General features: G+C 37.8%; 1 protein-coding gene across 2 annotated transcripts in view; it reads left to right on the top strand.

The window, feature by feature from the left end:
* Positions 1-919: 919 nt before the first annotated feature.
* Positions 920-15,925, top strand: part of RASSF6 (Ras association domain family member 6) — a 61,552-nt gene continuing 46,546 nt past the window's right edge. Inside the window, exons 1-2 of one of the 2 annotated variants that reach the window (XM_066385183.1) lie at positions 920-1,161; positions 13,293-13,391. In XM_066385183.1, coding sequence (XP_066241280.1) covers positions 974-1,161; positions 13,293-13,391 — 287 coding nt within the window. In that variant the 5' untranslated portion in view covers positions 920-973. The remainder of the gene's footprint in view (positions 1,162-13,292; positions 13,392-15,925) is intronic. The other variant, XM_066385184.1, reaches the window with a different exon arrangement.

The following is a 15,925-nucleotide window of genomic DNA, read 5'->3' as shown; positions in this document are numbered from 1 at the left end:
GAGAAGGAAGCATCAACTCATAGAAGTTGCTTCTTTTATGTGCCTTTACCAGGCAAGCCCAGAGTTTTGAACTGGTGACCTCAGCATTCCAGGTCGCCACTGTATCCACTGAGCCACCACATGTCAGGCAAAAAAAAAAAAAAAAAAAAAAAAAAAAAAAATATATATATATATATATAATAATATTTTAAAAAAATTATTAAAGTTGCTTTACATAGGAAATGGGTAAAGCACCAATGATATAAAAAGCACTTTGTATTTCCTCAGCCTCTGTCATATGAGTGTCTCTAAGTTTGTGATGCCCTCCTTTTCTCCAGACTGTTCTTATTTAATTTTAAATAAAAATAAAAAGCTTTGGCATTTTGGTAGTTTTCAAAGAGGGAACTCGTTTTTGTTTTTGTTTTTTCCTGTCATTGTCTTTATCTATTTCTTTTTTTAAATTGAGGTGTAATTGACATATAACATTATGTTAATAATGTTGTTAATAATATCAGGTATACAGTCTCATGATTCAATATGTGTATATACTATAAAATCATCACCATAATAAGTCTAGTTAACTAAACCTTGATGAGCCTTCTTGAAATTGAAGATACTGAGGAAAATCCCAAAATCCAATTAAATAGGTAAAGACTAAATTATTATTAATTTCCTCTTTTATACTTTATTACAATGGTTTTCAAATTTTGATGTCTACCTGATTCTTCTGAGAAATTTATAAATTTCCCTATAATCTGGATAGATTTAGAGATTAGAATCAGTTTAATTCGGTGGTTAAAGCGTTCATCAGAATGTCAATTCACTTTTCAAAATATATGACAAGGAGCTAGGAGAGTTTCTAATCAGCTGATCCTAAGGGAAAAAAAGTAAACACTCCCAACATGCACTGAGGCACAGGGAGTGGCTCAGGTTTCTGACACTTCCCTGCGGTGGTGAAAAGAAGTAATAATTAACAAACAGCTTCTTGGGCTTGATGACCTTGTGCGGAGGAGGACTGCTGGGAGCAGAGCCCAAGCTGCGCTCAGGTGAGCGGTGGCGCCCCTCCTCCAGCGCTTGGCACGGACCTCCGGGACAGGTGAGCGAGCTCCGACTGTCCCGCAATCAGTTTGTGAGCGAGCGGAGAAGCAAACTCTCCGAAGCAAGTTCAGCCCAACAACTAAGGTAAAAAGGACTTTCTGCTCACAGCATGAATAACAAGTGAAAATGAGGGTAGGGAAAAGCGGAGTCAATAGGCAGCCACGTTGATGGGTTAGAGCAGCCTGAAATCCGGACATTACTTTTCCTATTGATTTTTTCCGAATGCTCTTTCCTGACCTAAGTGAGGAGGGGGGAAAGGAGGGAGGGTTTGGGGCCAGGCGTGGAGGTCAGTGTGGCCACTGTGCCCCTCCTCCTCTTCTCCAGGGAAATAGTCCAGTGAGCGCTTGACCTGGAATTGTGCTTACTCCCCGGAGGTACTAGACTCCTGCATGACATCCTCCTTTCTCTGAGTGTTCTTAGGGTTACGATATTGTATTGAATCAGCAGGCATGAAAGGTCTTTTTAACTGAGGCTTCAGCTAAACTTTTATTCATTTCCACAAAGCTGCAGAGACGTCTCCCCAAACCCCTCAAAATTTTTTTTGAAAAGAATGTCTCATATAATTTAAGAACGCACCAAACAATGAAAGAATAATTGTAACTAATTCAACGGAAGACCATGAGTTAAGGATAAAATTTTGAGGCAGCACAGCCACAGGATCAGGTCTTCACTTTGCCACTTAGTATTAAATATTTTGCCCCTTAGCAAGTTACTGAACTTATCCAAACCTCCGTTTCTCCTCTATAAACATGAGCATCCTGACAGCATCTACCAATAGGGCTTCAGTGGAAATTAAACACTTAGCAAGTGAAACCATATGATATAGAACCATATGGTATATAGAACCCTATGGTATAGAACACTTACTAAGTGTTCTGTAAGTGGTACCTTCCACTAGCATTAAAAAATTAGCTGCTCTGCTAGAGGGGTCATATCAGGAAGCATGAGCCAAGCAGCGGAGACTAGACGTTGTAAAGGTACTAGAGTTAAACTGGTTTCCAGAGAGCGGGTCCAGGACTTGGGAGCAGATCGCAAGTAGGAAAAACATTACTTTTCTTAGTAGCAATGAAATTATCTGGCTACTTGCCATTGAATAGAGTAGATGGTGGCAAATTCCAATTTATTTGCTACTCAGTCATTTTAACTTTAGAAAAGTCACATTTATATTCACTTGTTGTTTCTAAAAATAAATTATAATTTAAATAAGAGTTACATACAATCCCATATCGTGAACCCATGATGTTTGAGTTTAATATTATTAGAGAGATAGCTGGTTGAGTAGCTTGGAGATAATCAGACCATAGAATCCATGTCCTTACATTGTAGCATACATTGTATTATATTGAAGGGATGTAGATTCTCATTTGTGTTGATGGTCAAGAAATAAAAAATGATACCTGTTTTTTGTTGGTCCTTGCCTCTTAAACTTACATTGTAGGCACCTGACCTTATTTTATGAAATTTCATTTAAAGGGCATTTTTGTTATTACTGCTGTTAATTTTATTAATGTTGATGACTTAGAAGAAGAGACAAGCTTGGTAGCTGTGACTAGCAAAGCGTTTCCATTGATGAAATTTTATCTTTTTATTTTATATAAAACATTTAAGTGATTTGCAGTTAATCCTAGCTTAATAGCATCATTTTTGGAACACTGATACTACCTGATGTTTTTTACTTTATTTTTTATTTTAAAATAGTTGGTATACAATCTTATATTGGTTATATTAATTTCAGATGTACAATATAATGGTTTGACATTTTTATACCTTACAATGTAATCACCCCACTAATTCTAATAATCATCTGTCACCATGTAAACTTATCATAATACTATTGACTGTAGTCTGACCTGTGGTGGCACAGTAGATCAAGTAATGACCTGGAACGCTGAGGTCGCCAGTTCAAAACCCTGAGCTTGCCAGTCAAGGCACATATGGGAGTTGATGCTTCCAGCTCCTCTCCCTTTCTCTCTCTCTCCCTCTCTCTCTCACTCTCTCTTTCTCTTTCTTCTCTAAAATAAATAAATAACTAAAAATAATTAAAGTTAAAGTGTGTTTATAATATTATTGACTGTATTCCCCTTCCCTTTTCACCCATCCTTCCCACCCCTTCCCTTGTAGTAACTTTCTCTTTGGTCTTTGTTTTTATGATTCTGCTTTTGCTTTGTTTCATTCTGGATTCCATATATAAGTGTAACTATACAGTATTTATCTTTCTCTGCCTGACTTATTTCACTCAACATAATACTCTCTAAATCCATTTATGTATCATAATAGGCAAGATTTCATTCTTTTTTTTTTTTTTTTTTTTTGCTGTATAATATTCCATTGCATATACTGCGGTGAGCAAATGTAGGCTTACAGCTGTTTGTATGAAAAAAGACATGCAGGTTATGATGATCACGATAGTAAGTAAACTCTGTTTCGCCTATTCACAACTGTAAACCTACTTTTGCCCATTGCTGCATATACCATATTTTTATCCATTTATCTATCAATGGACATGATTCTTTATTCAAATTATAGAATTAAAATTCTTCAATGCACTTATAATTAGATATTGACTGGGGAATTGTGGATAGAATTCTAAAGCCAGCCAAGCTGAACTTTACTATATTATTGTCCTTTAGAGTCTGATTGCATTTTATGTGGTTTAGCTAAAAACTTATAAAAGAACCAAATTCACTTAAAGTAAATTTTAATACCGGTACTTACTAAACATTTTTCAAAGAGAAAATATGCTTTTATATCAAATAGATATTGTTAGAACTTCTTAAACCAAGTTATTTTATTTATTTTATTTTATTTTATTTTTAGTGAGAGAGACAGACAGACAGACAAGAAGGGAGAGAGATGAGAAGTATCAACTCATAGTTGTGGCACCTTAGTTGTTCACTGATGGCTTTCTCATATATGCCTTGACCTGGGGGTCTTCAATTGAGCCAGTGACCGTTTGCTCAAGCCAGCAACCTTGGGCTGCAAACCAGTGACCATGGGGTCATATCTATGATTCCACACTTAAGCCGGTGGCCTTATGCTCAAGCTAGATGAGGCTGTGCTCGAGCCAGTGACCTCAGGGTTTTGAACCTGGGTCCTCAGCATCCCAGGTTAACACTCTATCCATTGCATCACTGCCTGGTCAGGCTGATTTTATTTCTTAATAGGCATATGTCTCAACAATGTACAGTAGCCTTAATTGAGGTAGATCTACTTAACCATATTAGAGATTAATTTGAAGTTAATTTATTTAACCACATAACTGGGGATAAATCTTCTTAGTTAAAATCTGTTTTAGTATACATAAGTTTTTCTTCTATTTCTAATGCATATAACATTTTGTGATCAACTATTCGATGTTGAGAGAGAGAAAGAGAGAAAGAGAAATGACCAACAGGGATTAAGAAAAAAAATCACTTTCAAATACATTCAAAATAATATAATATGTATATAACATATCTTTTTAACGTATAATTAGAATACTTATAGCTGATATTTGTTTTAACTTTCTAGAATGAGAAGCATACTTTACTTTTAATTGAAATGGAAATCTAATACTAACAGTCAATAACTTGTATAGATTCATTGGTTACAATGCAGATAGAAAATTTAGAATTGTTAGAGATATATGGGCTTCATATAAAAGTTTAGGTTTTTAAAAAATATTCAATTATGGGTAAATTGAAAACAACCTCTGAGAAAGAACATCTTCTGAATGTTCTCTCTTTGTAGTCAAGTCTAGGGTTAGAGAAGGTTAAGTTCTATTACAAACATGAATCTTATGTCTTTCAAAGCTATAAAGTATGGTGATTTCATCAGTTCAAGTACCAAACTTCTCATAGTTGAACATGAAAGTGTGTTATTTTAAGTGATGCGGATGTTATTTTAGTAGTTGAAAGGGTTGAAGGACAACTTCTTTATCATCATTATCCTGACCCTAGTAAATTGAGCTCAAGACAAGAGAATCCCAATTCTTTTGCAGCCAACATATGAACAGGAAAGATGCTTGTGAAGCCAACCTTAGAATCTCTTCTTGGAAACTTAGGTGAAGTAGAAAATCCTTTAGCTGTACCACAGCAGCAATTTCAAAAGATGCATTCGCAAACTGACAGCTCCCTTCCAGACTGTGTGCTGGTGAGATGCTCTGAGTCCTGACATGGCTTAAATCTAGCTTGCTTCTTCTACGGTTCTTGTTTCCCTTGCTTCCCTGAGGGAACTCTGGGGAGAACAAAGCACATGACCTTAGCACCGTGTAAATATGCAATGGAATATTAAAGGCTTGGCACTTCAAATTAGATCCTACTGAAATTGAAAGCAATGGCATGCTCACTTAGAAGTCTGGTTGTTTAATCCACATCCTGTTTAGTCCTGTCTTAAATTCAAGCACTATAATACATTTTTGTTTATTTTTTTTATCTCAAAACAAACATTTCCTAACTGCAATCAATATCACTTAATAAAATGATAGGTTTTATACTCCAACTCTTAACTTTTACCATCTCTGAAAATGAGACACATTCTTTAGAAAAGCTATGGAGCCAAATGTTTTCCCCAAACCATAATTCTCTTGACTCTTTTGGATAATGCATAGAATTATATTTTTTTTTCTCATTTCCTTTAAGCGAAATATATATCTAGATCTTTTCTTCTCAACTTCAAGATTCCAGGTCAGAGCTTAAAGAAAACTTAATTTTTTTAGAGCTCTATTTTGGAGCTGAATACATATTTGTAATTTTCCATTGCTTCTTCAAGCCAAAACATTATTTTTTAAAAAGAACTTCATGTGTTCAGCCCTGAATATAATCTTACTTCATAATTGAAATATGTACTTGCTATTCCAATGTATTACTTTCTTCTTTTTTAGTTACTTTTATGGTGTATATGTTCTTTGTATATGATTTTTAATATACCTTCCCACCCATGTATTGAATATATTCATTATTTTATATGTATTACCTATGTATTATATATATATATATGTATATATATATTCACTCTAGGTAATACAAAATTGAAATAAGCAATAATTCTATTCTAAAGGAATCAGTCAAATTCAGTAAAATATACTAGTTAGAAAGAGAAATCAGTAAGTAATTAGAAAGCTACAGATATTTTCTTATGAAAGTTCAGTGGCAGGAAAAATTCTCTTTGGCTGGAGAACCTAGGGAAGTTAGCAACTGTTTTTTTTTTTTCTTTTAGCTTATTGTAAAATTAGGACCACATTGATACTGTATACACCCCCGGCCTCAGGAACAGTGGTTACAGATAGAGATATAGGCTACACTTCCTGTGGTTAGCATGAGAGTCGGCCCAGAAAAGGAACTCATGAAATATTTGTTGGCTATACAAAGGAGTGAACCAAATTTTCCACTTTTAAATAAGTAACCATTTAATTAATCCATGCTTGGGCCTAGAAAGGTACTTTAAATGACTGGCTCATTTGCATTAATTGCAGCTTGGATTCCCCTTCCATTTTCTGGCTTCCTTCTGGTAACTGGCCAGTGAGGGCAAGCCCACATCTAGACAAGACAGAACAGGGAGAGGTGAACTGCTGATTCTCTCGGACGCTCTCAGGTCTCGCAGTGATACCCACACCCAGGATTCCCATTGTGCCTTCTCAGGCTTCTGCTCTGTCTGCCTGCTCAGCCCTGTTCCACCTGCCTGGTCTCCTTCCTTCCCTGCCGAGCCACCGAGGCCTGTGTGATCCTAGAGCAACCTAGTACTCTCAGAACTGTTTCTTTCTCCAGAACTTAATTGCTGACCTATTTAATTATTATCTCTTGAGCTCCATTCTGTCTGGAAAAAAAATGAAAAAATAAATAACTGCACTTAATTAAATAAGTAATCTTATTTCATACACAATCTAATTCGATAAGCTCTGGCCCCAGGACTGAAGAGCTCTCCCAATAAAGTACATAGATCTGTAACAACTGCCCTCCTCCTCAAGTCATAGTTTATTATAGTCTATCAAAATAATTGTGACTACCCAAAGTAAGAACTCTAGTCTTCTATATCTATAATTTGGGTTCGTAAATCCTTCATCTCTGCTAATTATGACCTCTGTTCTTCTCCTCTTAAGCTTTTTGAGGAAACCAGTTCAGACACTTAAATCCACCAAGTCTTTATAATTTAAAAAATAGGCACAAAGGCCCAACCAGGTTCTAATATGCAGTGAATCAAAGGTTGATGGGAATGGAGAGGGAAAACTATTTGAATTCATAGATTTATTTATCACTTCAGCAATTATTATAAAATGAGACTTTTGCCAAATCACATTTTTTGCTTTTCAGGTATTTAGACTTTTTGCATACTTTGCTTAGCTAATTTTTAGCTCCAGCCACGCTCAACATTATTTTCTATTCAGTTAGGGTATACTGCTTATGAACAAAAATTTTATCCTGTTTTTATATTCTTCCCCAAATTCCATTCAATTGTCTTTCCCCTGAGGTCTAAGAATAATGTCAGAGCTTTGGAAATCCTTTCACCCCAGCTGAAATCTGCTTTGCTTCAGCATAGAACATGAGTTTCCCAAGCTGTTGTCTGTCATCTTTAATGATCTTAGCTCTCTTATGAATACAAATAGGAGGCCAATCAGGAAGCCTCTGCAGTGATTCTCTAGCCCATCACAGTCAGTCTGCCCTTTGTGATGGTAAGAGGCTCCCATTGGTGGTTCTTCAGTTCCAAATACCTTCATCAACCTCTAGCCTCAGCTTAAATATCATTTAAACTAGGAGGTCTAGAAAACTTGTATAAATTATTTTTAATCCTTTGGGGCATATGTGCAACTTTACATTTAGTCAGTCACTCAGCAAATATTAATTGAATTTCTTCTATGTTCCAGGCAAAATTCTAACAGCTGGATGTGCACATATACATTTTTTTAAAAGCCCCTATTGTAAGAAATTAATGTTATAGTTAAGAAAGACGGACAATGTAAATAAATAAGATCCTTTCAGATACTGATATTAACTAGATGAAAATAATGTGAGAGTGACAGGGACTTGCTAGGGAAAGCCTCCGAGAGAAAGGTACGTGGGCTAAGATCTGCATGATGGGAACCAGGAGGTTGAGTGACAACCAGGGGAGGGGCATGGAGGGAGGAGGTGTGTGCTCCATCTAGTACGAGCAGCCAGTGTAAATCCCTGAGACAGGAATGAGTTTAGTGGGGGATTAAGAAAAAGAGGGAAGACCAATGTATATGAAATGGAATCAATGAAGGAAATGATGAAGACAGTGAATAGTGAAGAGATTGACAGAGTCTTGTGAGTCGTCGTAAGGAGGTTGTATTTTATTCTAGTTCATTCTTGGAAGCCTTTGCAAGGTTTTAATCATGGAATGACAAAATTCGATTCAATCTTTAAAATTATCATTCTAGATGCTATGTGAAGAATGGAATGCTGGTCACAGTGTGGATGTAGGGAGACCAGTCAGGAGGCTGATGAAATCATCCAGGAGAAAGATGATTGTGGCTTGGCTCAAAGTGGTAGCTTTAGAAATAACAGCTCTTGAGTTCAAGTTGCATATGGAGCTACAGTCAATAGAACTTACTTCTAGATTGGAATCTGATTATGATGAAAGAAGGAAAAATAAGATTGAGTCTTAGTTTTGGTGCTCAATTGGGCAGACAGAGAAGAATGGTGCAGGTGGGAATCCTGGAGCATGGGAGGGAGAAAGTCAGAGGTCTGGTTCAGCCATGTAAATATTGAGATGGCTGTTAGACATCCAAAGAAATGAAATATGCAGTGATATGAGTCTGGAGCTCAAGAGAGAGGCTGGACTGGAGACGGATTAGATGATCTGGGATGGAGTATTGATAGAGAGGATGGTCAAGGACAGAACAAGACAGCATTTTGTATCTTTTTTAAAATTGATTTTTTTAGAGAGAAACAGGAAGAGAGAGAGAAAGAAACACACACACACAGAGATAGAGAAAGAAATGGGGGAAGGAGCAGGAAGCATCAACTCGTAGAACAGGCAAGCCCAGGGTTTTGAACAGGCAATCTCAGCATTCCAGATCAACGCTTTATCCACTGTGCCATCACAGGTCAGGCAGCATTCTGTGATTGTTAGAGAAGTCTACAAAGGAGACTAAAATGTTGAGGCCTATCAAGGAGCAAGAAAATAAGGCAGGTATTTTCTTATATGGTGACTGCTTTAAACAGCCTTAAGGAAAAGAGTGTTCCAAAAAGAGGAAACAATCAACCTTGTCAAATGTTGCTTAGGGACAGAGGCAATAATGAGAGAAAATGAACTGTTGGAATGTAGGAGGAGAGGTACAAGGATGAGTAAATTTTAAAAATAGATGGTAAATAATCTGGATTCAGGAAGGAGAATGTGATGTTTAGACAGCAAGGTGACCACTGGGGAAATCTTACCAGGTTATCTCTTTTTTGTGGGCAGTTAAAATGACAAATATAGGGGCAAAATTTAGGGTTTAGAAACAAGAGCAAGAGCTGTGTAACCAAACAACCCAGACTAATTCCTGTGAAAGAGTAACTGGGCTTTGCTGGGTTCACAGAGCATGCTGTGTCTCTGTCCCAAGGAGCCTAAACTGCTCATGTAGCTTCTGACATACAGAGTTAATGAGCTCAGTTTGCTGAACATTTGACCCTTCTGGCTTGAGTCCTCTGCATGAGATCCCCTTCCTCCAAATGATGTGCTATGAAAGGAGATGATATTCCCAACCAGAGGAGCACATTCTTTCTTTGAGCAAGGCGATATGAGTAGAAAAGACATAAATCAATAGTAACCATGCGAGGTGGAATGCAGAAGACGGCATCACCACAGTGTAGATAACAGATAGGAGGTTGGATAAGGTCTCCCTTGAGCGGGGATGAGAAGAAGCAGAAATCTGGACCTGCAGTGACAAGGGCCCTCTTGTGCAAGGGACTTGGTGGTTTGAGATGTCATTAGACTAGAAGGTCTGATGTTAAAGATAAGCTTCCATTTTGAGTTTGAAAAGGTAGACTTGGGTGGAATTGCAGAAAACCTTAATGTCAGCTTGAGGGGTGTAATGGTGTATTGCTAAGAATGAGATCCCAAGAAGGGTGTGAACAAGAAGATGAGGTGAGATCACAATGGTAAAAGCATAATGGGAAACTCAAGTATTCAGCTGAGAGAGTATTAGGATATGCCTGGTGAGATGTGCTCATAGCTTCCAACTAGATGACAGCATTCCAAACTTACAATGTGCTATGAGGAAAAATATGCATCATAAATTTTGTGAAAATAGCTTTTCCTTATCCTTTTCTTTATTTTTGATTTTGTTTTATTTCATTATTTTATTTTGTTTTGGACTGCTGTTATCCTGGAGAATAAAGATACTTTACGTCTGTTAACCTTACCCCAACCATAATAATTTGATTCAGAAGGGAGAGGAGGAAATCCCACTCCCCCTTGTTTTAAAAATAAAAAAAATGATCTTTTCTCTCCAGCCTACCTTTTTATTCTGGCTATATCCCTTATGATTCTATAGGCTTGAAGCAATGGTAATTAAATATTTAATTTCTGCAAGATAAAATGACTAGAAATTATTATACTTAAAATCTCTGGTCATACCTTAATGCCATTTATGTGAAGACCTAAAGGAGGATAAGGAGGATATTATTCATGTCTGACCACAGTTTCCAGAGCCTGAAGGAGACTTCAAAGATGTTATACTACACTTAGTCAAGACTGCAAGTCTGAGCTTGATCTTAGCTGCTTGAAAACTGAAAATTGTGTTTGCGGGAATGGGTAGGGCTCAGCCAGTTTGGATTGTTGAATTTCTGTAATAGAAGGAATATGTTTCCATGAACTGACTTTACAAGAGAAAATTCTTTCCAGTTATACTCCAAAAACATTTACCAAATTGGCCTATCCTTCCTTGCGTTGGACCACAGCTGCTGTAGTTTTTCAGTGGATGTAGTATAGCTTTCCCTGGTCTTCACACCTCCAAACACCGCCCTAGAATCTCTTCCCTACTATAGTTATGTGGCATTCTCACTTTGCCACAAAAATTTCAATGATTGCAAAATACCTCTTTGGATCATAGAAGGCTTTGGGATTTAGTATCTTAAAAAAAATAACCCTGAGCTGCTAAGTAAGCAGAAGTTTAAAATTGACTGAATTTTCTACAAGTTTCTGAAATTTTTATTTTACAATACAGTAACAACAAGACATCTTAAGTTTTTTTCCATAAGTTTCTGGAAATTTTACTGCAGAATATAACCTGCAAGGCTTCAGAAACATTATTCCTGCACTGCAGAAGTCTTTGTGTGGCTTCTTTTTAAACTTCTCAATAAAATGTAAGCTCTGTAGCAGCTTTATACCCCCGCCCCAACACACCTATGCATTTACAGACAGACAGAACAGGAGGATAATTTTTTTTTTTTTTTTTTTTTTGCACTTTTCTGCAGCTAGAAACGGGGAGAGACAGTCAGACAGACTCCCGCATGCGCCCAACCGGGATCCACCCGGCACGCCCACCAGGGGCGAAGCTCTGCCCACCAGGGGGCGATGCTCTGCCCCTCAGGGGCGTCGCTCTGCCATGACCAGAGCCACTCTAGCGCCTGGGGCAGAGGCCAAGGAGCCATCCCCAGCGCCCTGGCCATCCTCGCTCCAATGGAGCCTTGGCTGCAGGAGGGGAAGAGAGAGACAGAGAGGAAGGAGGGGGGGGGGGTGGAGAAGCAAATGGGCGCCTCTCCTATGTGCCCTGGCCGGGAATCGAACCAGGGTCCCCCGCATGCCAGGCCGACGCTCTACTGCTGAGCCAACCGGCCAGGGCCAGGAGGATAATTTTTAAATCACTAAAATCTAGTAGTTTCATGGCTGTGGATAAATTGGAAAAAAAAATGAATGACATGTGTAGATGGGGTTATACTGAGTTGTGCACTTGAAACCTGTATGGTTTGGTGAACCATGTCATCCCACTAAATTTAAAATAAATTAATTAATTTAAAAATCCTTAGGGTGCTTTCCAAATCAAACATCGAACTTTCAGAAATGAAATTCATTGTAATAGGAGTAATGCAAAATTTGGACATACTGGGTACACTCGTTACCAGGAGAGTAGCTAATGCAACCATCAACTGTAAAGTGATTATCAGCATAACTTTGATCCAGGATTTCACTTATAATTTTGCAAATCATTAGCATTGATCATGCACTAACACTGTGGTTTGTATGTACTGTCAGGTAAACACTGCTCTGCCCTGTCTGCGTTTCTCTCTGCCTCTCTGTCCCACAGTTGTCAGCCACTCAAATTGATTACCAAGGGAAAGGCCACTTGTGAAGTTATATATTTGTGGCTTACCTAATATTTATTCCTATATCTTCTTTATCATCTTTCATTAGAGATCATCAAAATTAAAGTATAAGTTTCTCTTCCTTTATTACTCTTTTCCCTAAATTATATAAAGAATATAATTTTCAGATTAAATTGAAAAATTTTATCAAAAAAAATAAAATAAATTTTTCTCAAAAGCATATATTGAATAATAAAAACAAAGGGAAATACCTAAGCATCTTAAAACTTAAATGGATTGGGGCTGTGTAGGGAGAGACAGAGGAAACAGCATACTATTACTTCTCCCAAAACAAATGATCTCATGACAATCATGAAAAAGAGGTTTGGAAGATGCCACTTAGAAACTCACTCAAAGTGAGTTGGAGTTAAAACTCTGAACTCTTAAGCCTATTTTCTTACAACTGAAGAGTTTGGAGAACATCTCATTTGCCCTCAATATTTATTCCCTCGGACATAGAAAAACAAACCCTTTAAAAAGAATTTTAGCATGGACTGATTTATAGAAAAATAAAAAAAATTTAAATCTGTATAACCTTTTCCACATTACAAAAAAAACATTGGTGAAAAGGAAGAAAGTAGAGGCCTTCAAGATATTCAAGTCTTGCCTCAAGGACCCGTCCCACTACTTACTAAGTGTTTGAAATGGAGGCAGTAACATCCATCCCTTGCTGGGATGGTCTGAGGGTAAATGAGATGAGGTCCATCAAATGGCTCACATTCGGAGTGTAAGTTCCATAGCGGGCACATGATAAAAATCTTCTTCCTTTACTCCCCCAACCCAACCCTCATGCCTGTACGTGCAAAACTACGTAAACACTCCCCCCGAATACCTTCACACACTAGGGACACAACAGAAAGTTTCAATTTAAGTCAGAAACTAATTTTCAATGCATCACAGGAACATACCATTAATATTATTCTAATGTTTTAGGAACTCTTTACATGACCTCAGAAGAAGGGAAAAGGTGACCAGGATGGCTGACCCGTGCTCCTCTTGGATCTTCGTCAACGAGAGGACGTTCCTTACCGGGTAACTATACCCTGTCTTATATGTTACTCCAGACACCAACCATTCATAGATTATACCCCAGCACTATATCATTCTAAGCTTGATAGATGATCTATAAAATTAATAATATGAATCACCGTTTGAAACATTAAATAAGAAGTTGAGTGAATAGGCTCTTGAAGACTGCTAAGCCATAGCTTTTCATAAAACAGTCACTCATATTTCATAAAGGGTGGTCTAATTTCACTAAGGGCTAAATTTCTATTTTAGCAGTTGGTACAGTTCTGAGGAGCAGCATTGAATAAAGGATCTAAGTCCACTCATAGATGATTTATGCAAAGAATTTGCCCAGGAGCCCAGCACAAACTTTCCTGTCCTCCTCTCTCTCCCTTGTCCTCAGGATACACTTCATTTTTATTGTTTCCCTCTAAACATTAGGTTATGCAATATATGGCCAACATCCAGCAGGTTTCTTATACACAGCAAAGAGCATCTTATGTTGCTTTGGGAATAATAGAGTAGGGATTTAAAAATTACAAGCGAAAAGATGAGAAGTGAACTTTGCTGAGCTAAAGCAGAGCCGAGGAAGGGAAAGATGAGGTGGTGAGAGAAAAAGAGTGGCTCTGGAAGGAAACAAAGCCAGATAAACGAGAGAGACAAGTGATGGCAATGAAGCCGGACTGGGAAATGGGAAAGCAGGGGGAACAACCAGGGTCAGACACGGAATTAAAGCCATGGTTGGAGGAGAGCGCAAAGTATAAGAAGTAGAGAGAAGACGTAGAGTAAAAGACCGTGGATTCATTTATTCACTCATCAAATACTTATTAACTGCTCCCTATGGACAGTTATGCTCTTGATCCTGAGCATTTAGCAGTGAACCAAACAAAGCTTTTACCCTCAAGGGTTTGCCTTCTAAAAGAGAAGTAGAGTGCTCCCTCCTTCCCCACAGTTTCACTTTCTGTAGTTACCTGCAGTCTGAAAATATTAAATGTAAACTTCCATAAATAATTCATAATTTTTAAATTGTGCATCATTCTGAGTAGTGTGATGAAATCTCACCATCCCACTCTACCCTCCCTGAGATAGGACTCATCCCTTTGTCCAGCATATCTAGGCTATAGAGATAGGCTCCCCACCCTTTGATCATTTAGTAGCTGTCTCAGTTATCAGACTGACAGTACCCAGTGCTTGTGTTCAAGTAGACGTTATTTTACTTAATAATGGCCCTCAAATGCTATATTGCGGTTCTGGGAATTCAGATATGCCAAGGAGAAGCTGTATATGCTTCCTTTAAATGTAAATGTTTCCAATAAGAAAACAAAGAAATTTTTATGCTGAGGTTGCTAAGATCTATGGTAAGAATAGATTTCCTATCCATGAAATTACCTAATTTATAAATTAAACTTTACCATACATAGTATATATATATAGAGAGAGAGAGTTTGATACTGTCCACAGTTTCAGGTATCCACTGGGGGTCTTTGGAATGTATACCCTATCAATAAGGGAGACTAATGTACAGTCAATCTGTTAACATAAATGAATAACAATATATATTATCAGATGCTGAAAGGTATGAAGAATAAAAATAAAGCAGGAAAGGGAGTACTGAATGCTGGGAGTGAAGACCAGGCAGGTTGAGATTTTATGTAAGAAAGTCAGGGAGTCTTCAGTAAGGGAGTAACATTAGAATAAAAACCTGAAGGGGTGAATGAGCAAGCTGTGCAGGTGTCTGTCTGTCTGTCTGTCTGGGGTTATACAGGCAAAAGTTCACAGACCTGAGGCAGGCACTGCCTGTAAGGGCAGAGGAAGCCCGTGGAAGAAGAGAAGTAGGAAGGACTGTAGAAATTGACATTAGAGACATAATGGGGCCAGACGTGGAGGGTCTCATAAGCAATTGTGAGACTTCGTCTTTCTTACTTACATGATAGGAAGCCATTGAAGGATCTTGAGTATGTGGGGGACTGGATCAGTCTGGCTGTTAAGTTACAAGAGGAAGAGACAAGAGGAGAAGCAGAGAAACTATCGAGGAGCTGACAGTCCAGAGGAGATGTGGTAGTGCCTTGGACCAGGTAGCAGCACGGGATATAGGGAAATAAAAGGTCAGATTCTGAATATATATATTTTAAAGGAAGAGACAAGGGGATCCCCTGAAGGTTTAAATGTGTGTTGTGAGAGAAAGAGAATAATCAAGAATGATTCCAAGAGTTTTGGTCTGGAAGAATGGAGTTAGAATTTTCTGACGTTATAAAAACTATAGGAGGAGTGGGTTTGGGGTAGAAGACCAGGAGTTTATTCCTGGACATGTTACAATTGAGAACGAGTAAGATCAGTAATGGAATAAGTGTAAACAGAGAAGATGCAAGATCCAAGGCTAGAAAAGAGTGCGATAAAGTAGGAAAAATAGGAAATAAGAAGACAAGGCAGAAGTATGTTGGGTGAAAAGTAAGCAGAGTGACTTTGGAGACTGAACAGAGCGGTGAGCAGTTCTGTGGTGGGAAATATAGTATATATTATATATACCCCACTATATGTCTCATTCATAACATATACAT

The sequence above is a fragment of the Saccopteryx leptura genome, chromosome 5 (genome assembly GCF_036850995.1).
Source record: "Saccopteryx leptura isolate mSacLep1 chromosome 5, mSacLep1_pri_phased_curated, whole genome shotgun sequence".
Lineage (NCBI taxonomy): Eukaryota > Metazoa > Chordata > Mammalia > Chiroptera > Emballonuridae > Saccopteryx > Saccopteryx leptura.
This window is presented reverse-complemented; position numbering and strand designations above follow the sequence as displayed.